The sequence below is a fragment of the Dermacentor andersoni genome, chromosome 1, assembly GCF_023375885.2.
Source record: "Dermacentor andersoni chromosome 1, qqDerAnde1_hic_scaffold, whole genome shotgun sequence".
NCBI lineage: Eukaryota > Metazoa > Arthropoda > Arachnida > Ixodida > Ixodidae > Dermacentor > Dermacentor andersoni.
This window is the reverse complement of record NC_092814.1, coordinates 107,456,771-107,479,625: the sequence shown is the minus strand read 5'-3', so window position 1 is coordinate 107,479,625 and position 22,855 is coordinate 107,456,771. Positions and strand designations below refer to the sequence as shown.

General features: G+C 45.7%; 1 protein-coding gene across 1 annotated transcript; it reads right to left on the bottom strand.

Moving 5' to 3' along the window:
* Positions 1-2,482: 2,482 nt before the first annotated feature.
* On the bottom strand, positions 2,483-22,231 carry LOC126545576 (uncharacterized). Its single transcript, XM_055061878.1, has 2 exons — positions 22,049-22,231; positions 2,483-6,792 (listed from the first exon to the last, which is right to left on the bottom strand). Exon 2 carries the CDS (start codon positions 6,739-6,741, stop codon positions 5,524-5,526), a length of 1,218 nt encoding a protein of 405 aa, XP_054917853.1. The 5' UTR covers positions 6,742-6,792; positions 22,049-22,231; the 3' UTR covers positions 2,483-5,523.
* Positions 22,232-22,855: the final 624 nt, after the last annotated feature.

Below are 22,855 nucleotides of genomic sequence, written 5' to 3'. Positions count from 1 at the left end.
GCAGCGGCGAGCGAATTTACCTTCGTGCTGCCTCTCGCTTCAACTTGAATCCTAAGCGGCAAGAACACAGCGTACACAAACCTATCAGCCCTCGGCACTCCTAGACCATCTACCCATCGGAAATCAATTTCAAGATAGGACCTGCGCGGCCGAAGTCAGCCGTGCCATGCGCAGCTGTCGCCGGAGTAGAACCCGCAGCCCCCCCCCCCCCAACGCCCCCCACCCCCGGTGCCCTGCGCGCGATGGAGGATGGCGCGCTTCTTACCCGCCTTCCACCATGGCGCGCGCAAGACCGAACCACCACCCTCGGCTCACCCCCGCACCCACAGCATACCGCACGCTGCCACGATGTTATTGCAATTGGACTTTATAGGAACGTCACGAAGACGGCGGAAATGCGACTGAAGTGTCCATATAATTGATGAAAATCCTTTTAGCCTCGTTTACATGTAGCGCATCTCCATTCGTCCGAAACAAGCTACAACCTATGTTCAGCGATTTGCGTTCCACAGGTGAATGCAGGATAGCACGCTGCGGTAGCCATCTCACTTTTCTTCCCTCCCTCAATGCGATACGCCAGAGTTTACAAGCATCGCGTGAGTCTTCTCCGTTTTGAACTACCCTTTCCTGCCGCAATAATGCTATTCGCCTCCCTAGCGCATAACCGCCATATACATGGATGCGATACGCTAGAGATGCGATGCAACACACCATTTGTCGCATTCATGTAAATACCCCTATTTACTTGATAAGGTTTCGGCTGTCCCACAGCATAAACTTTAGCGGATCCTATATATATATATATATATATATATAATGTGTGTGTGAAGCGTAATGCGTGCGCATGCCAAATGACTAACGTGTTACCTTCCTCCACGCCGGACGAAAGTAACATTACAAGCCCAAATCATTTGCCACTTCACAGAGCAGGCCTCAGGACATCTCTCATGGTGCAAGTTCACGGAAGCTTGGCTCCCACAGATATTTTTAGTGCTGTAGCAAATATACTGACACTTCAGGCACATTTCTCCCAACGACGTCGGTGTCGCCGTAATGTTCCGTATAAAGTTAAAGTGCAATAACATCGTAGCCGCGCGCCGTATGCTGTGGGTGCGAGGGTGAGCCGAGGATAGTGGCTCGACTTCGTGCCCGCAAGGTTGGAGGGCGGGGGGGAGCGCTCCATCTTCCATCGCGAGCAAGGAACCCGGGGGCCGTTCTACTCCGGCGGCTGCGTATGGCGCGGCTGAGCGCGGCCGCGCAGGCCCTATCTTGAAAGCAATCTGCGACAGCTACAGATTCTAGGTACTACACCGAGGGTTGTAAGCTTCGTGTGCGCTGTGTTCTCGCTGCTCAATTCGCGTTGAAGCGACAAGCAGCACGAAGGGCAATTTGGTCGCTGCTGCTGCTGTTCTTCCCGCGCCAGCGTTTTGACAGCGAGTGTCCGCGGTCATCGAGTGAGATGTGTTCAGTTTGCCTGTGCACGTTGAATTGAATTCTGTGGTTTTACATGCCAAAACCACGATTTCATTATGAGGCACGCCATAGTGAGGGACTCGGATTACTTTTGACCACCACGTGCCCCTGTGCACAGGAAACGGGTGTTTTTGCATTTCGCCACCATCGAAATACGGCCGCCGCAGCCGAGATTCGATCTCGCGACCTCGTACTGCCTATGCGCCTGGCCCCATGTTTGTTAATACAGTATACTCAGCAAGGAACGTTTTTACAAGTTTATGCAGCGGACAAAACTATCCTTACTTGATATAGCTGTCTAATAATTCGCTATCGCAATCGTAGGGCGAAACAGTGACATTTCTTGTTGTCCTCCATAAATAGCGTTTTGACGATTTCACGAGTAGGTTGATCGGCGTGTTGGCAGAGAATCTCGGTTTCTTCCAAGGTTGGAGAGCAGCCACAATCTCGGAAATGCAGGGACAAATTCGAAGTCGGTGTTAGTTTGAAAAAAAAAAATCATGTGTTGCCATAAGCGCTCACTGACGCATTGACCTTCCTGTTCTATATATCTTGCCCCACATTTCATAAGAATGTCGTACACAAAAGCTTTCTGGCAGGTCTTAAACCATGTGACGTGGTTAACTGTTCACGAACCACGTGTGCCGTTTTTATACACTTTTCGTGGCACAGTTGCATACTTTTCCAAACTTTTTACGTACCCTAAACACGACGTCAACACAATCTTGCTTGCAATCATCTCCAGTCTGTGTGAAAACCACAATGAATGCACGCCAACTCGCCCAGTTCGCCATTTTGATACATACATACATACATACATACATACATACATACATACATACATACATACATACATACATACATACATACATACATACATACATACATACATACATACATACCTTTTTCATTGTGTCCCATTCATTGTTAAGGTTGAGCTCTTCCCGTAATGTAAGAACAGAATTCGTATTCGGGTGCCCCATATTCAGGAGATAAAACAAACAAGGAGTTTCAATAGCAAAAACAATTTATTGCTATAGTTTATGATATTCACAAACAATATGCTCTGTTTCCAAGCCATATTGGCTGTCGCGTTTAGCAGTCATCTAATCACGGTTGATTTCCTGCCGTATGTAGAGGGAGAGTGCAAAGCCCGAAGTGGGATGGTTCGATACTCTTCGAATACCAGAAATGGTTGGCTACCGTCCCGTGGCAAATAGTTATGGGGAAGGTGTCATATGCGTTGTACGCTGGGAGTCCTTTTTTTTCAATAAACACATTTTCAAGCACAATGAACACATTCAATAAACACAAAAGCACTAAGCACATGCAAAAGAACCCCACTAAACAGCTTTCCAAATCCCCATGCAGCGTTCAAGGCTTGTATTTGAGGGAGGCGTTATTATGCCTTGAAAATGGCGAAGCTGTAAACGTGTGTCCATATATAACTGTATGGTGAAAAAACGTCCCAACTTTTCATTTTCGTAATAACAACACTTCCCTGCACCCGTAACAATTTAAGCAGAAAAACTTTTATTTTCCAACTGTTGTACCCGGACCAAATCGCCATTTTCTCGTCTTTTTCCTCTCAAACATGAATAGCCGAGAGATAAAAAGCGCCCAAGTCATACAGAATGCTTGGTGGAGTTTCAGAAACAAATTTGAAAAAGGCAATGCCAATGAACAAACCTTCTTGTTGATCTGGTAACTCTCATGATGGCACCTAGAAGGAATAGTGCTGTATGATAAAACTAAAAAATAAAGAACAGAAAAAAACATTTAAACATGTTTAAGTTATCCACCGTTTGTAAAAAAGAGACAGCGTGTCGACACTCTTCCAAGCTGTACAGCGCACGTTAGTAAAATGCTCGCTTCCTACTTTTGTGCATAGTGACCGGTCAATCAACAGCGTCAAAAAAAGAGAGAGAGAAAGACAGAGAGAGAGAGCTTACATGATCGTTGTATAAACGACGGGAAGATTTGAAGAGTAGTATCGCATTGAAGCTGCACTATCTACATAGCGATGTGATGGAGAATTTGGCCATAGTCTTCGCGGCAGGATAACTAGACGTGAATTCTACGCTGTGGTCATCATAGTCGGAAAAGAAAAAGAAACAGCGTAATTTATTTACATATAGTGCCTTCCTGAAGAACCTATGTACAAGTTTTCAGGAACTTCTTGAACCTCCAACTGGAAAGCAGTTCGATGGCAAAGAGTGCGTCAAAGCTGGTGTCTACATATTCTGCAGTGAGTAAGGGGATCTGTTGCTCACACAACATCAACGGCAAATTTCTCACTTTGGACGTGAAATCCCATTGTTAAGACATCCTGGAGAACTTGTTAGAATATAGAAAGTGATTAACCACGTAAGAACACAGCTTTATCTCCTTTTCCAGGCAAAATGATGGCATTGCAGTCATCTCTCGCCTAGTCAGGCCTGCGGACTGTCATTTACCATCGAGCAAAGCGAGGAATTTGGGCTAGTTTGTGTTAATGCGCTGAGTGAAGATGAGTACGGCTACTAACGCGGGAGGACACCGTGTTGTTGTGCTGTCTGGTGTGTTGTCCTGCGTTAGTAGCCATACTCAATTTCATTCAGCGCATTAGACGATTAACAGCTGCCATCCTTTTCTGGTCGTTATAGAGCTCTGTGAGGATCCGGCGTCACAGTGTTTGCCCGTGACGTCCCAACGACAGACTATTTCAAGAAAGGCTGTAAGTAATATTCTCATTTGGTAGTAACGAATTTTACCCTACATATTTTCAATCACAGTGGCAAGCGTGTAACTCACAGCGTGTTACTCTTTCCCTCTCTCGGTCTTGCTGGCACAACACAAACTAGCTTTCCTCAACGCCTAGTCCACACCTCCAGTTCAGCTTTTGCTTCTTCGCAGGCTATCATGCCCTCTGGCATGCGACATGCTCTGTAAGGCCCTGTTTAACACGTGAATTTAACAAAGTGGTGGTGAAACATGAGCCACAGAAAAAAATTACACTGCCTAACTGCGTCAGAAGCTATCGCCCGTCCTACGTTGCCATTGCATTGGCCTAGCATTTTCTTGTTGTTTTATTGATAGAAGAGCAATCAATTCCGCAAAACGGATTATGTTAGAATAAACAGTACTTGACCATCTGGACTCCATTACGCCTACAGCTCCTTAAGAATTTAAAAGATTCGTTTAGTTTATTTTTTTTTGCGATCTATTAGCCCTTCCACATAAATATTTATCTGTGACAAATCACGTGTATACTTCGAGTGTGCAATATTGCTAATGCTGCCTGTAAGGAGCATAAATTACCAGTTATTAAAGTGTTATGGAAGTATGGTTGTTGACTTGTACCACTGACAAAAAAAATGTGAACTGTACACTCGATACCTGAGTACGGCTTTTTATTTGGCTCGCTGCCTCTCAACAACTCTTACTATTGCAAGCGTAAATTGCTCCCTCTATAGCTAGAATGTTGTGCATTTCTCGCGGCACATCGCGAAGGCGCACCGTAGTTTGACGCACTAATTCAGCCTCTATCAACAGGCGTGTGGCGCCAGAAGGCGAGCCTCGTGTTCCGAGTCGATCCTTCTTCAAAAATCGCTCGCTTTCTGTCTTCCAGTCTGCAGCCAGCCTCCTCACGCCGGCGCTAGCAGCGAGCGTCGACTGAACCTCGGCCCGACTCACGAGTCGGTTGCCCCCGTCGCAGCGTATAGTGACGGCCCGGGAATCAATGGACGAGCAGTGCTCTTGCATGTATGAGCCTACTGGTGTGCCATGCAACCCCTATACCTCGTGCCGAATGGCCCAGTCGTGCGGCCCATCGATGGAATGTTCCGGGATTTAATGGGCACGTGAGACGACTGGGTCCGCAGACGAGGGTTGGTGTCGGTGTGGTCCGTAGGAGAAAAGCACGAACCTGCACCAGACCGGAAGTCTGAAACGGAGCGCTCCCTGAAACGGAGCGACACACCGAGCACCCAAGTGACACGCCACGAGCCGCTGTTTGAGCCAGGAAATGCCACCCTAATGCGCGTCGTCGGGCAGCAGCGGACGTGCGCGTCAGAGAAAGTCCTCCTCTACGCGAGTCCTGCAGGTGTCTGCTCCAGCAAAACTGAGTAGGCCCATGGTTGCAGCCTTGCCGTAGCGATGCCTGCGCTCTCCTACGCGAGAATCCATGCCCACGTGCACCCTGATCGAGCTGGTTGCCTTGTCGTCACCGATTGGTGGTTTGCTGAACTCGGGGTGGCTCTTGCAGCAGAAGTAGTGGACCAAATAGAGAAAGCCCTGGCGGAATGCGTCATGCGTGAATGCGTACACGCAGCCGCAAATACAGCTAAAGCATTGGGCGGTGAAGAAAAGCGTCTCGACAGCAGAGGTGCCTGGACTGGAGCTCCGCATAGACGGGCTGATGATGACCGTCAGCAGGAAAGGAAGCCACAAAAGAAGGAACAGGGCGTACGCAATTGCATTGGTACGCAGAAGGGTTCGCTGAAGTATCTCCTCGCGAGTGGCCAGGCAGTTTCGCAGCTCCAGATTGTACGTATAGTCCCGTTGCTCATGCATAGCCTTGGCGAACACCGCGGCGGTGAGCGCGAAAGGCACGCACAGCGCCACGAACATTTTACTTTCGCGCATGTCTCGTTCGCAGACATCTAGGCCACCTGTGACCAAGGTGACGACGAGAACCAGCGAGATTGCGATCGTCCAGGCTGCCATCATCAGGAAGACAACCAGCTTTGCGCCACACACGGACGAGTAGACGTCCCGGTCCTGGCGACAACTGCGCACGTAGTTTTCGGCCGCGATGAACAGGAAAGTGAACACAGTGGTGTAGAAGCCCAACAGCGCGGGGTACCACTGCCAGCGACAGGTGATTAAGCTGCCCTGGCTGCCGGCCAGAATGGCCACGATGGTCACCGGGAAGCCGACAGATGACACGAGCAGGTTGGCGAGGGCAAGATTCGCGAGCAGCACATTGCCCTTTCGCCTCAAGTTCTCCTGGATGAAGAGCGATGAAATCTGGAATATGTTGAGCGTGGTGCCGAGAACAGCCAGAACACCGTAGAGGACGAGGCTCGTCAGGGCGTTGTGCTGGTATGGCATCCATACCAACACAGGTTCTTCGCCGGCTCGTGAACTGAAATTCTCTGCGGCCGGATTCGGGAAGACTGGTGCCGTGTACGTGACCGACGGAAGGCTGTTCTGCTGCTGATGCGATGGCTGCTGTGGAACCCGTTTCAGCAGCTCCAGGAACAGTGAGGCAGAAGATGCGCCCATCAAACCCACGTCCGCACAGGAACGTCGCCAAGTGGTTGGCGTAGCTGGGAACTGCGAGAGCGAGGCAAAATAAAAAGCACTCATACTCCGTTTCACAGGAAATATGCAAAAATTACGTCTATTTCTCTCATTCACATTGAATATGTAGCTTCAGGGTATGTCATGTGAATTAAAATTATGAAATTACGTTCCATGAACCAATGCTTAGAACTGAATGATGAATACCTTCACTTCCACAACGATTAAAAATGAGCTGAGGGCAGATAAATCCTTAAATATAGCACATTGAATATGCAACTTCAAGGTATGTCATGTGAATTAAAATTACGAAATTACGTTCCATGAACCAATGCTTAGAACTGAATGATGAATACCTTCACTTCCACAACCATTAAAAATGAGCTGAGGGCAGATAAATCCTTAACAATAGCACATTGAATATGCAACTTCAAGGTATGTCATGTGAATTAAAATGATGAAATTACGTTCCATGAACCACTCCTTAGAACTGAATGATGAATACCTTCACTTCCACAATCATTAAAAATGAGCTGAGGGCAGATAAATCCTTAACAATAGCACATTGAATACGCAACTTCAAGGTATGTCATGTGAATTAAAATGATGAAATTACGTTCCATGAACCACTGCTTAGAACTGAATGATGAATACCTTCACTTCCACAATCATTAAAAATGAGCTGAGGGCAGATAAATCCTTAACAATAGCACATTGAATACGCAACTTCAAGGTATGTCATGTGAATTAAAATTACGAAATTACGTTCTATGAACCAATGCTTAGAACTGAATGATGAATACCTTCACTTCCACAACCATTAAAAATGAGCTGAGGGCAGATAAATCCTTAACAATAGCACATTGAATATGCAACTTCAAGGTATGTCATGTGAATTAAAATGATGAAATTACGTTCTATGAACCAATGCTTAGAACTGAATGATGAATACCTTCACTTCCACAACGATTAAAAATGAGCTGAGGGCAGATAAATCCTTAAATATAGCACATTGAATATGCAACTTCAAGGTATGTCATGTGAATTAAAATTACGAAATTACGTTCCATGAACCAATGCTTAGAACTGAATGATGAATACCTTCACTTCCACAACCATTAAAAATGAGCTGAGGGCAGATAAATCCTTAACAATAGCACATTGAATATGCAACTTCAAGGTATGTCATGTGAATTAAAATGATGAAATTACGTTCCATGAACCAATGCTTAGAACTGAATGATGAATACCTTCACTTCCACAACGATTAAAAATGAGCTGAGGGCAGATAAATCCTTAAATATAGCACATTGAATATGCAACTTCAAGGTATGTCATGTGAATTAAAATTATGAAATTACGTTCCATGAACCAATGCTTAGAACTGAATGATGAATACCTTCACTTCCACAACGATTAAAAATGAGCTGAGGGCAGATAAATCCTTAACAATAGCACATTGAATATGCAACTTCAAGGTATGTCATGTGAATTAAAATGATGAAATTACGTTCTATGAACCAATGCTTAGAACTGAATGATGAATACCTTCACTTCCACAACGATTAAAAATGAGCTGAGGGCAGATAAATCCTTAAATATAGCACATTGAATATGCAACTTCAAGGTATGTCATGTGAATTAAAATTACGAAATTACGTTCCATGAACCAATGCTTAGAACTGAATGATGAATACCTTCACTTCCACAACCATTAAAAATGAGCTGAGGGCAGATAAATCCTTAACAATAGCACATTGAATATGCAACTTCAAGGTATGTCATGTGAATTAAAATTATGAAATTACGTTCCATGAACCAATGCTTAGAACTGAATGATGAATACCTTCACTTCCACAACGATTAAAAATGAGCTGAGGGCAGATAAATCCTTAAATATAGCACATTGAATATGCAACTTCAAGGTATGTCATGTGAATTAAAATTACGAAATTACGTTCCATGAACCAATGCTTAGAACTGAATGATGAATACCTTCACTTCCACAACCATTAAAAATGAGCTGAGGGCAGATAAATCCTTAACAATAGCACATTGAATATGCAACTTCAAGGTATGTCATGTGAATTAAAATGATGAAATTACGTTCCATGAACCACTGCTTAGAACTGAATGATGAATACCTTCACTTCCACAATCATTAAAAATGAGCTGAGGGCAGATAAATCCTTAACAATAGCACATTGAATACGCAACTTCAAGGTATGTCATGTGAATTAAAATTACGAAATTACGTTCCATGTACCAATTCTTAGAACTGAATGACGAATACCTTCACTTCCACAACCATTAAAGATGAGCTGAAGGCAGATAAATCCTTAACAATAGCACATTGAATAAGCAACTTCAAGGTATGTCATGTGAATTAAAATTACGAAATTACGTTCTATGAACCAATGCTTAGAACTGAATGATGAATACCTTCACTTCCACAACCATTAAAAATGAGCTGAGGGCAGATAAATCCTTAAACACAGCGTGGGTGTTACTCGCCACAGATATTCCACAGAAATTAGGCACATCTTCATATGATCGAAAGCATAACGCACTAATTATATCTGACGCCCTGTATCTCACCAAGAACACGAGCAGCACTGCTAGTTACGCAGGTAAGAAAAACAAGTTCAAACAGAAAGAGGTAGCCGACGGCTGCTACAGCTAAGCATTCTGTGATCAAAACAGTTATCCTGCTTAAAAATAATGTATATTCCTATTCTTAAGGCCATTGTATGTTAACGTGTCATGAAAAAAGCCTCGGTGCCGTGTCCATTCTCCTAAACGGAACCTATGTACTGTGTATGGCCACTGTCGTGGTCAAATCGCATGGCTTACAACTTTCCTGGCACCTGACCTTCCGGTCAATCGTCAGCTATTACAATGTGAGCGAAGCACGACGTCGATCTGTCTGGTTAGGCATCACGTTTACAAATTCAGAATTCATACCTGATTGTGGTGGCCAACTGCCCTACCTGCGAAAGCCAACGATACCGTTGCGCGCTTTCTTTGTGTCTGTGCGTTATTGTGCAAAGAGGGTATACCCTTTTGTGCAATAATTGATGGACCAAGCAATAGCCTGTTATCTGAGCAACGGTTCCAACGCGATAGTCCCAACGGACGTCTGCTGTGAAGGCTGCGAACGCGCTATTTGCTCAGTTCTTCCCTAGGACACTTATGCAATGATCGTTGATTGTGATCCGCGCCACCTTAGTGCACGCTTTTTCCGTACTTCCTGCGTTTCTTTTTTCTCGATATTGTCGTACCCTCAGCCCACCCCTCTCCTTCTGAGCAAACTGTTGGCGACAGTGTCTGTTGCCTTTTAGCTGTATTAACAAATGAGGTAGCGAGGCCTGTCACATGTAGAAAAACACGCGGGCATACATAAGCCATCATAAGGTCCCCCCCCCTCTTCATTAAAAAAAAAAAAAGATGGCCATTCCTTGAAGAAACACGCTCGTCCAAACAGGCTATATTGCAAGCACAGCGTTCACTTATAGTAATGTTTTTTTTTGCACAGCGTTTTGACTTTAATTATCGCTGTGCACTTTAATGCACAGTCACAGCTAGTTTTAGTATTTTATTTTTTGTATACAGTTGAGCTCATATAGTCGGTCCTCAAGCACATAAATGCCGTCGTATGCAGCGCAATATTTTTATGTGAATTGTGCATTTGTCCCGTTGCTTCGTTTCTTTATCCTCAGCCTTGCAACGCGATGATTCTTTCGAGGATGAATGCGGAACACCTCTCACCCAATTTTGTGTGTTAGTGTAAAAATTGCGTAAAAAAATCAGGTTGGTGCTGATTTCTTGGTTTTATCGAAAAGGTGAAAAAAGTCAATAAGAACATTCTTTGGGCCCGCTCCTTGTTGGCCAGAAAAAAAGTAAGATATTCAAGTTAGCAGAACTATTAAACAATAATTATTTTGTAAAAGGAAAAAAAATGACTCGTTTTGCCCCAATCACAGGGGCAAAATGAGTCAACCTCCTGGAAGATAGAAAACGCCTCTACCTGCTAGCCACATACTTGTAGTGAACTCCGTGGACGCCCACGCAGGATTGGGGCATTGAATCCACTAAGAGCTCCCTACTGTCTTGCTCCATAACTTCTTGCAAACTAAGCATCGCCAGTATCCATTGACTCGAGCGTCGTCCCTAGTAGAAGATTGTTTGGCATGAATTCAGGCACTGAGTGTACGCTTTCTCATTCCCTTTCTTGAGCTTTCCTTCTCAATTTCTGCTTTCTTAAGGCGGAATGGGGGTGTGCAATACTCTGGAGTTTCTGGGCAGAACAGCCAGGCTGGTTAGGCATCATAAGGTTTTTGACCATCACCCCCAGCTGGCCTTGAAGTCAGGCCAAACAAGGAACTCTCCATGCTCAAAATATGGTCGACGAGCACTCCCTCTTGTGTGTCTGGAAGCACGCGTCGTTTACATGCGAGCGTTTTTTTATAAAGCATTTGGAACCTGCGCTCATTAGCAGAGCATCTTTCGCTACATCAAAAGCTTTCGCCGTCGCACGAATGTAGTGGGTTCGCTCTCAAACGACTTCAAGTGCTTTTCTTTTTCATGTAATTTTCGACCCACGAAGCCCTGGATGTATTCCGCTTGTACGTGCGGACCATACTAAGCAAGAGGATAATACATTTATGCAAGTTAGAATGAGCTCCGTAAAATTAATTTTAGGCCTCTTGGGGTACTTCGTGCGTTTTACCCCTCTCTGAGAATCCTACTCAGATAACTTTATTACTCTTAAATTTAAACGCACCGTGCTTATATTCTGCCTAAGACTAGTTAGTAAAACGCAGAAATAAAACAAATATTTGCGATGCCGCTTCAGTGTACCAAGACTGCGATATGCACACTCCGAAAAACGACTAAGCGGATTTTCGTTTCTTCAATTCAAGCGGCTGTTAACTCACAGGCACTCACTTCGCATTCTCTTCTCTGGCGTCCTTTCAACTATTGCAGCAGTTTTCGAACCAATCAAGGTGGACGGGTGGCGACATCTTTCATCAAAATAACAAACCACTGAAATTTTCCAGATTGAAGATATTGCGCGGGAAGCTCAAAATGACGCGTTTCGCGCCGTGATTAATATTACCCTACCTATACCCTAAGTATAGTGTTGTTTCTCGTTTTCGCTTCTGGAGCTCCTTTTGTACACACAAGGCGATGTTTACGCCTCTGCAGTCTATCTACGCAACAAATGAAACTAAAACGAGCAATAACACAATTACAAAGGAGACAGAAAGCAGTTCGCGTCTTTGAATCACTCCTCGATGAACGTTAATTGATGACATTCTGATTCTTCTCTTTTAAGCGTATTAGAAGTACTTAAGTGTATCAAACACATTGGAGCCAGATTACCAATAGGAGAGCCCGGCACCACTCTCCTCGCACATGCATCTTCTGTGTGACGCAGATTTGACGTCAGCGCCACTCGGACCACTCGGAGACGCCACCGCAACCCTCCTCTCCTGGTGACCTACTTTCGCTTCGCCGGCTCGGCCCCACCGAGGCCATCTTAACCTCTTCATGCTCCTTGCTCGTTATCCGGTCAGATAAAGAGAACCTGCCACGATAGGCAATGCTATTCGCTTTAAAACTAAACAAAATGGACCTCCTGTAAACGAGGAGAACGTTTGATCGCACTGCTCAAAACACGTTGCGGGGCCTCGCCCACGCTTTCGTCGGCGGTTACGTAAGTTTGCCGCAAAGAGGTTGGACTAAAATAAGAATGAAATAGCGTGACGCTATAGGCGCCGTTGATGTCGATGATCAGAAGATTGAATGAATTGCTGATCGATCGATCGACCTAAACGACCAGAAGTAACTGTTAAGGGACATCGTAGTTGACTCCCGATTTAGTCTGACTACTTCGGTTTCTTCGAGGCCACCTAAATTGCAATGCATGAGCACTTTCGCCCATGGCCTTCTCGTGTGGCCGCCTGGAAATCTAAATAATGTCGCGACACTCATAAAGCAGGATATATGAAACATATGCTGCATACTATGTAGGTACGTGAGCGATGTATGAGTCTCGAACATTGCCTCTTCCTCATGGCTGAAAGTGTTCCGCAGGCTAAGTGTCGCAATGTTTACCTTACAATCGTTACGTTCCTATAGTAATTCTTTACTTTCTGTCAAACAGCCAGAGCATACTGTCGACTAATACAGGAGAAAAACCAAGAATTTCTCAGCGCAAGAACAGATTGAGGTAGGTAAACCTCCGCAATATTTATATCGACATTATAATCGACATTTCGTAATAGCCAATTCGGTCAGTGCGGCCTCTGTGGCTATCATCACAACAGACGTCCCGCTAACCACTCGGTGATAAGTGAACGACATCTGTGCATAAATATGAAAGCAATAACACTTCCTCGTTGCAAACGTCCCGGGCCGGCTAGCTTTCAGCCAACACTGAACGAAGTCGTGGCTGCATTATTTACGAATGTTTGTCGCAGCCAATGATAATCTGTTATTATAAGCACGGGGCCGCCAAGAGAAGGCCACGCACTTCCGATTGGAACACCAGAAACCAGAAACGCAAGGCCACCGTGCGGCGCAGACAGGCATGAGGCAGGGGAGACGGTATCGAGCGAGCGGTGAGTGAGACCCTTCCTTCCGTGGTCCCTTTGATCGCAGCCGCACACGTACCGGCCAAGGGCTCACCGCCATTTAGCGATAAGCGGGGCAATTACGCTCAGTCGCATGCGCGGCAGTTGGCCGTGCAATGCGCAAAGTAGCGGGGCTAAATGGTACGTATACTCGAGCTACGTGAAAAGCGTATACATCGAGTGGCGCCGTTGTTTCACAACCCTTTTAAAGGCTAAATCATACGCCTACAGGCTCAACGCAGCGCCTACAGCAATGTCGTTAAGTCTAGTCAATGGAAGCACTTTTGACGGCCTTAAGCCTCACACAAAGGCAAAACAGAGATTTCTTTTAGGGGCGCTAAAGCAGAATGTTCTATCAAAACTCTCTGCATTTCTTAAGCCGAGAAAGATGACCCAGTGACAAAGAAAATGAAAGTCCAACTTCTTGAATTTGGTGCCAGAACTGCGGACCAATCAATGTCAATTGCCTATGGTTCTTTTTTCGCGGAAGAAGAACGCAAAAGATGAAGGTTCCATAATTGTTCACATTCGTAAGTACAATGTATACCTCTTTCATTAATATCGAATTAACTATAGCCTAGATTAGGCGTTATCAAAATACACGCCATCGCAGGGACCAGGTTCGGGAATTTGCAGGCGGCGTCGCCTCTCGTTTCGCATATTCGCGTTCTTGAAGCACACGAAGCGTGCGCTCATAACACAAGATGTCCATTCTGGCTATTACAGAAGTGTAATCTATCACTGAAGACAACGTCAGTATTAATCATCAATGTCACCTAGAAACGAACCGTAAAGCATGCGCCTGTATTGGGCCTTTCGACAGGAATTTATAACGGTTATCTAGTACCGCTTACCGTATTGATAGACAGTGCAACAAAAGCAGAGGGGACTTCTGTCCTTTCTGTTTTTGTTGCACTCTCTATCAAAACCGTATATAAGTCACGTTTTACTAAAAAGCCCAATCCTACACCCTTCTGAATTTGCTGTACGCTTAGTTTCGCGATATATTGACTTTCGCAATAGTGACGAACTCTCTTTGGTGGGTAGCTGTGTATCTGCTATGCTGTGCAGCATATGTCGAGGATTACAAATGAAGCAACACGTACAAGCTCGAATATAGGTATATGCACCCAACGTGCTACATGGACAATTGCCAGACCTCGCAAAGGCAATGTCTCGCCGTTTGTTACCGCTTTTCGTGTGAACCAAGAGTTTCTGTTCAAAGTTTAGCCTGTTATTCTATTCACGAACAAGGGGCAATTTGAGCTCATTAACAATAAATATAGCGCTTACCGTTACCCTTGATGTTGCCCAGTAGCTAATCCGCGCAGCACATGTAATTGTCATAGATTAACTAACACGATCTAAGACGGCAGGTGGCCAAACGGTAACAGTAGCGGTATGGCATTTTCACTCACCCCCCCCCCCCCCCCACTTCTCTTCCGCAACATCTCCTTTTTACCATAGCGAACTTCTCCAACAGCAAACAATATATTACAGCACCTACAAGGTTTGTTGCCCTGATTGTACCATACATTGTGGTAAATTTGTCGGCAATTAAAAATAAAAAGGACAAACATCGCACTGGAAAGAAATAAAAGCAATATTTCCTGCCAGCATGAGACAAGCGAACAAGAGTGTTGCGCGGCCTATTCCGCAACCCCGGCAAAAAATGTTGGAAAGCCATTCGGCTGCGCCATTCTCTGCAACTGAAAACTTAAGGCGACGGCTCCATTTTGACTCGCTTTCAGAAAGAGCCACAGCGATCCGTTAAAAGCTTCCAGTTAGCCAGAGGGTTGAACAAGTGACGGGGCGTACGCCTGCTCAGTTCCTAAAATAAGACGAGGAAAGGACGACAGAAAAATCCATAAGCCAATAAAAACGCCGCTGTCCAACTGCTACGCGCGCTCTTCGTCTATTTTCACAACTGGTGCTGCTGTCGCATCGATCCGGCGCCGTCCACGGGCCACATGCGAGGATGATCGCCGCGGACAAGCGCCATGGCCTAAGCAAACACACGGCACGGACAGCGCCTTCAAGAACGTTGCATTGCAAGGTGGTGCACCACTGCGCGTGTTTCCACGCTCTCGAAGCCTTGATGATCATATGCAAGCGTTGAATCGAATTTTGCGCAAAATATGTTTTCCACTCTCTCCCTTTTCGAAGCGCTCCCAGCCACGAGGCTTCAACCGAATAAATGATCCTGCTGCGGCTAGGTCACCGCATTGGCATGCAATGGCATGCAAACGGTGAGGCCACCTCCGCCTTTCCATTTATTGTGCATCGCGGCTGCAAAGCGTGCGGCAACGCATGAGGCCTGCTGCCGGGGCGCGCAGGTACCGCTCGCTGATTCGAAGAGCGCGCACTATTGTCTTAAAGGACCCCCCACCAGGTGTGATCATTTTGAGCTGACAAGCGTAGAGCATACAATGCGCGCTAAAGATTGTAATTATATAACCGGCCCTAGAGTTGACACGGAGCACCAAAAGAAACGACAAGGACAAGCACTTGTCGCTCCTTTTTGTAGTCCGTGTCAACTCTCGCGCTGGTTATATCATCGTCTAATACCAAAAGAAGTCAGGATACCTCAATTAGAAACAGTAATGAACAGGGTACAGGAACTCCTCCTATATCTAGCGATGAAGTCACAAGGGCCTTGCAAGACATTAAACGAGGAAGAGCGGCAGGAGAAGATGGAATAACAGTCGATTTAATCAAAGACGGAGGAGACATAATGCTTGGAAAACTGGCGGCTCATTATAAGAAGTGTCTATCGACTGCAAGGGTCCCAGAAAACTGGAAGAATGCAAACATTATACTAATCCACAAAAAGGGAGACGTTAAATAATTGAAAGATTATGGGCCCAGCAGCTTACTCCCAGTATTATATAAAATATTTGCCAAGATAATCTCCAATAAAATAAGGGCAACACGCAACTTCAGTCAACCAAGGGAACAGGCTGGTTTCAGGAAGGGGTACTCTACAATGGATCACATAAATGTCACCAATCAGGTAATCGAGAAATCTGCATAGTGCAATCACTCTCGCTATATGGCTTTCATAGATTACGAAGAGGCATTTCATTCAGTAGAGATACCAGCAGTCATAGAGGCATTACGTAATCAACGAGTACAGAGCGCTTACGTAAATACCTAGGAAAATATCTACAGATGTTCCACAGCTACCTTAATTCTACACAAGAAAAGCAGGAAGATACGTATAAAGAAAGGGGTCAGACAGGGAGACACAATCTCTCCAATGCTATTCACTGCGTGCTTGGAAGAAGTATTCAAGCTATTAAACTGGGAAGGCTTATTAAGCTTGGATCGACGGCGAATATCTCAGCAACCTTCGGTTTGGCGATGACATTGTTCTATTCAGCAACAATGCAGACGAATTACAACTAATGATTGAGGACCTTAACAGAGAGAGTGTGAAAGTGGGGTTGAAGATTAATATGCAGAAGACAAAGATAATGATCAATAGCCGGGCACGGGAACAAGAGTTCAAGATCGCCAGTCAGCCTCTAGAGTCCGTGAAGGAGTACGTTTAACTAGGTCAATTAATCACAGGAAACCCTGATCACGAGAAGGAAATTCATAGAAGAATAAAAATGGGTTGGATCCCATACGGCATACATTGTCAGCTCCTGACTGGAAGCTTACCATTATGATTTAAAAAGAAGGTGCACAATCAGTGCATTTTACCGGTGCTCACATATGGGGCAGAGACTTGGAGACTGACAAAGAAGCTTGAGAACAATTTAAGGACCGCGCAAAGAGCGATGGAACAAAAATTGCTAGGCATAACGTTAAGAGACAAAAATAGAGCGGTTTGGATCAGAGAGCAAACGGGTATAGCCGGTATTCTAATTGACATTAAGAGAAAAAAAATGGAGCTGGGCAGGTCATGTAACGCGCCGGTTAGATAACCGCTGGACCATTAGGGGGACAGAATGGGTACCAAGAGAAGGGAAACGCAGTTGAGGACGGTAGAAGACAAGGTGGAGCGATAAAGTTAGGGAATTCGCGAGCGCTAGTTGGAATTGGTTGGTGCAGGACAGGGGTAATTGGAGATCGCAGGGAGAGGCCTTCGTCCTGCAGTGGACAGAAAACAGGCTGATGATGATGATGATGAATACCCGCTAGTCCGGTCTCACACCTTGCTAAACATTGTGTCTGCGAAGTATTGAAACTCTACGCGCCACGGAAAGAGCTTAAATTTCGCACCAAACGCCCTTTACCCTCCTGCTTTCGGGCGCCGCTCTCCCCGCCGGAGAGTGGACGCCCACCGCGCAAGTGCGCCCACGTACATGGTAGTGCTGTGATGTCAGTCATGGTGACACGTGACCTCGATAATTATTCAAGGCAACGTCAGTTACTTGTTTAATCTGTTGTTTCAATAGCCGAATAACTGTAATAATAAAGCATACAAACCGAATATCTGCGTGTTTTTGCTTTACTTCGCACCGTAACAAGAGAGAGATATTTTCGTTTCGTCTGCTTGTTCCCACGTCGTGCAGTCGCGCACGCAGAGAACGAAACTATGTCATTTTAACGCGATAGCATTAAGAAGCCCGTGCATTAAGAAGCCCGGACAGGCCGCCATTGGAATATAAACCTGGCAACGTTTAACGCTAGAACGTTATCTAGTGAGGCGAGTCTAGCAGTGCTATTGGAAGAATTAGAGGGTAGTAAATGGGATATAATAGGGCTCAGTGAAGTTAGGAGGCCAAAAGAAGCATATACAGTGCTCAGAAGTGGGCACGTCCTGTGCTACCGGGGCTTAGCGGAGAGATGAGAACTAGGAGTCGGATTCCTGATTAATAAGAATATAGCTGGTAACATACAGGAATTCTATAGCATTAACGAGAGGGTGGCATGTCTTGTTCTGAAACTTAATAAGAGGTACAAAATGAAGGTTGTACAGGTCTACGCTCCTACATCCAGTCATGATGACCAGGAAGTCGAAAGCTTCTATGAAGACGTGGAATCGGCGATGGGTAGAGTGAAAACAAAATACACTATACTGATGGGCGATTTCAATGCCAAGGTAGGCAAGAAGCAGACTGGAGACAAGGCAGTGGGGGAATACGGCATAGGCACTAGGAATAGCAGGGGAAAGTTATTAGTAGAGTTTGCGGAACAGAATAATATGCGGATAATGAATACCTTCTTCCGCAAGCGGGATAGCCGAAAGTGGACGTGGAGGAGCCCGAACGGCGAGACGAGAAATGAAATAGACTTCATACTCTGCGCTAGCCCTGGCATCATACAAGATGTGGACGTGCTCGGTAAGGTGCGCTGCAGTGACCACAGGATGGTAAGAACTCGCACTAGCCTAGACTTGAGGAGGGAACGGAAGAAACTGGTACATAAGAAGCCGATCAATGAGTTAGCGGTAAGAGGGAAAATAGAGGAATTCCAGATCAAGCTACAGAAGAGGTATTCGGCTTTAACTCAGGAAGAGGACCTTAGTGTTGGAGCAATGAACGACAATCTTGTGGGCATCATTAAGGAGTGTGCAATAGAAGTCGGCGGTAACTCTGTTAGACAGGATACCAGTAAGCTATCGCAGGAGACGAAAGATCTGATCAAGAAACGCCAATGTATGAAAGCCTCTAACCCTACAGCTAGAATAGAACTGGCAGAACTTTCGAAGTTAATCAACAAGCGTAAGACAGCTGACATAAGGAAGTATAATATGGATAGAATTGAACAAGCTCTCAGGAACGGAGGAAGCTTAAAAACAGAGAAGAAGAAACTAGGAATTGGCAAGAATCAGATGTATGCGTTAAGAGACAAAGCCGGCAATATCATTACTAATATGGATGAGATAGTTCAAGTGGCTGAGGATTTCTATAGAGATTTATACAGTACGAGTGGAACCCACGATGATAATGGAAGAGAGAATAGTCTAGAGGAATTCGAAATCCCACAAGTAACGCCGGAAGAAGTAAGGAAAGCCTTGGGAGCTATGCAAAGGGGGAAGGCAGCTGGGGAGGATCAGGTAACAGCAGATTTGTTGAAGGACGGTGGGCAGATTGTTCTAGACAAACTGGCCACCCTGTATACACAATGCCTCATGACATCGAGCGTACCGGAATCTTGGAAGAACGCTAACATAATCCTAATCCATAAGAAAGGGGACGCCAAAGACTTGAAAAATTAAAGACCGATCAGCTTACTGTCCGTTGCCTACAAAGTATTTACTAAGGTAATTGCAAATAGAATCAGGAACACCTTAGACTTCCGCCAACCAAAGGACCAGGCAGGATTCCGTAAAGGCTACTCAACAATAGATCATATTCACACTATCAATCAGGTGATAGAGAAATGTGCAGAATATAACCAACCATTATATATAGCTTTCATTGATTATGAGAAAGCGTTTGATTCAGTCGAAACCTCAGCAGTCTTGGAGGCACTGCGGAATCAGGGTGTAGACGAGCCGTACGTAAAAATACTGAAAGATATCTATAGCGGCTCCACAGCCACTGTAGTCCTCCATAAAGAAAGCAACAAAATCCCTATAAAAAAAGGCGTCAGGCAGGGAGATACGATCTCTCCAATGCTATTCACAGCATGTTTACAGGAGGTATTCAAAGACCTGGATTGGGAAAAATTGGGGATAAGAGTAAATGGAGAATACCTTAGTAACTTGCGCTTCGCTGATGATATTGCCCTGCTTAGTAACTCAGGGGACCAACTGCAATGCATGCTCACTGACCTGGAGAGGCAAAGCAGAAGGGTGGGACTAAAAATTAATCTGCAAAAAAACTAAAGTAATGTTTAACAGTATCGGAAGGGAACAACAGTTTACGATAGGTAGCGAGGCACTGGAAGTGGTAAGGGAATACATCTACTTAGGACAGGTAGTGACTGCCGATCCGGATCATGAGACTGAAATAATCAGAAGAATAAGAATGGGCTGGGGTGCGTTTGGCAGGTATTTTCAGATCATGAACAGCAGGTTGCCATTATCCCTCAAGAGAAAAGTTTATAACAGCTGTGTCTTACCAGTACTCACGTACAGGGCAGAAACCTGGAGGATCACGAAAAGAGTTCTACTTAAATTGAGGACGACGCAACGAGCTATGGAAAGAAGAATGATAGGTGTAACGTTAAGGGATAAGAAAAGAGCAGATAGGGTGAGGGAACAAACGCGAGTTAATGATATCTTAGTTGAAATCAAGAAAAAGAAATGGGCATGGGCAGGACACGTAATGAGGAGGGAAGATAACCGATGGTCATTAAGGGTTACGGACTGGATTCCGAGGGAAGGGAAGCGTAGCAGGGGGCGACAGAAAGTTAGGTGGGCAGATGAGATTAGGAAGTTTGGAGGGTCAACATGGCCACAATTAGTACATGACCGGGGCAGTTGGAGAAGTATGGGAGAGGCCTTTGCCCTGCAGTGGGCGTAACCAGGCTGATGATGATGATGATGATGATGATGATGATGATGATGTCGCAGAAAACGTGGTTTTGGCAAAAAATTATTTTCGAACCACCCATAATCAGGCCCTCCAGGTGACGCAAGAAATTTACTTCACTAATTGAATTTCTCAAGCTAAAATACGTGAAAAAAATAGTAAACTACGATTTACACACAACCTACAGACATGATAGCTCTCGGATTGTAATTTGGCTATGCGAGAAAACATAATTCTGTTACGCGAATACTCAAAGAAACTCCTTCACACACACGGACCGGCCGCGGCGTTCACAGACCGGCGGCGGCGTCCGCCATTTGCGCGCGCCGGCTCGATGGGTGTCTTGAGGGCCACGGAACGGCGCGCCCGGTTCCTTGCAATACCTCCAGCTGGCGCTCGCCTCCGTCGCATCGCGGCCCACGTAAGAGGCCGCGTTTCTACCACAAAGCCCGCCTTCGTGCATTGCGTTCGCGGCCAGTGTTTCCTAGTAAACATTACGGTTACATGCGCTCCAGTTTCCGGGAAGCATGAGAAGTAGTCAGACAAAGCTTAAGCGTCCTCCAAATTTTTCTGCCGTGTTCCAGCGCCGCGATCATGCTCTTTCATCCTCCCGCGTCTGCTTCAGTGCTTGTGATTATGGCACTGACTTGTGCCGCTAATCAGGTGATCTCGTGCAGAGCGCGTAAAATTGTCTGCTGCGCGAAACGAGACAAGCGCAACGAGACAAACGCAACAGCTCGCGCGAGAGACCATCACCGGAAGTACGCCACTCGGCAAAAACGCGAGAAAGAGAGAAAAGAAGGTGGGCCCCATGACGTATTCATCACTCAATGCTCCTGCTCCAGTTTTGTCTCGAGAACCCAAATATGTGTTCTCGAGGCAAAACCTCAGCAGCCGCCTCAAATCCTGGACGTCAATAGGAGTAGGCTCAGGCAAACTTGCGTCCGTTTCGAGGGCTGAGACGCATGCGGCGACATATTTCACATTCGAGGGCTCCTTTTACAGGCAGGCACACCGGACAGCAATGAGGGCTGCCGTATAGGTTACGGCAGCAAACCTTACGATGGAATGGTTAGAACAACGCGCACTTAGTTTGTTCAGCCCTGCGCCCAAAAGCTTTCTACGATACGTAGGCGATTGCTTCAGCGTAGTCAAGAAGGAGGCACTGACAGTGTTCACAGAACACTTGAATGTCATGAATGAGGCAATCATGTTTACCGTAGGGGAGGAGCAGCAAGGCCAGCTTCCTTTCCTCGACGTCCTCGTCAAGCGCGAAGGAAGCAGCTTGTCGTTCAGCGTGTACAGAAAGAGTACCCACACAGGTCGCTATTTGCATTTCAATTCTGTGAACCCTGCCTCCCACAAGAAGTCTGTAGTTGCCTCGCTTGTGAACCGCGCGAACAGGATCTGCAAAAAAAACCGGAATATGTCACTGCTGACATACAGCACGTGCATTGAGATCTCTGTGAAAGCGGCCACTCTGGCTCGTTTGCGCGTTCCGTGGAACGTCTGCTAGCACTTCCTGCACGCACCGGCAGCGCGCCTCCCAAGAGTCGTGCTCCTGTGCCGTGTGTTCCTGGGATCAGCGAGCACTTGGCGCGTGTTCTATGCCTCTACTGTGTACAAGTAGCGCATGTGCCAACAAAAAAATTAAGACACTCCCTAGTAAACATTGAAGACACGCTACCTAAAGGAAAATTTCCAGGCGTTATCTACCGCATCCCATACGTAGAGTGCGATCGAAGTTACATCGGCGGGACAGGTAACTGCCAGCAAATACTGAAGCAGCACATGTACGACGTAAAAAAGAAGAGCGTATCTTCGAATGCCCTCTCCGAACACGCAGAAACAGCTCGCCATGAAATAGACTGGGACAACGTAAAGATCATGGGAAAACAAAAAAACTGGACTTCTCGACTTTTCCTTGAATCCCTGACAATCCAGACCACACACGTAATCGCAATCACGGCAACTTTCCCCACGTGTACGCACGTTGTATAGGTCACATCTTAAAGCCTACACAAC

Bases quoted from the DNA above. Each gene is read 5' to 3' on its own strand.
- LOC126545576 (XM_055061878.1), bottom strand. From the start codon at position 6,741: ATGGGCGCATCTTCTGCCTCACTGTTCCTGGAGCTGCTGAAACGGGTT.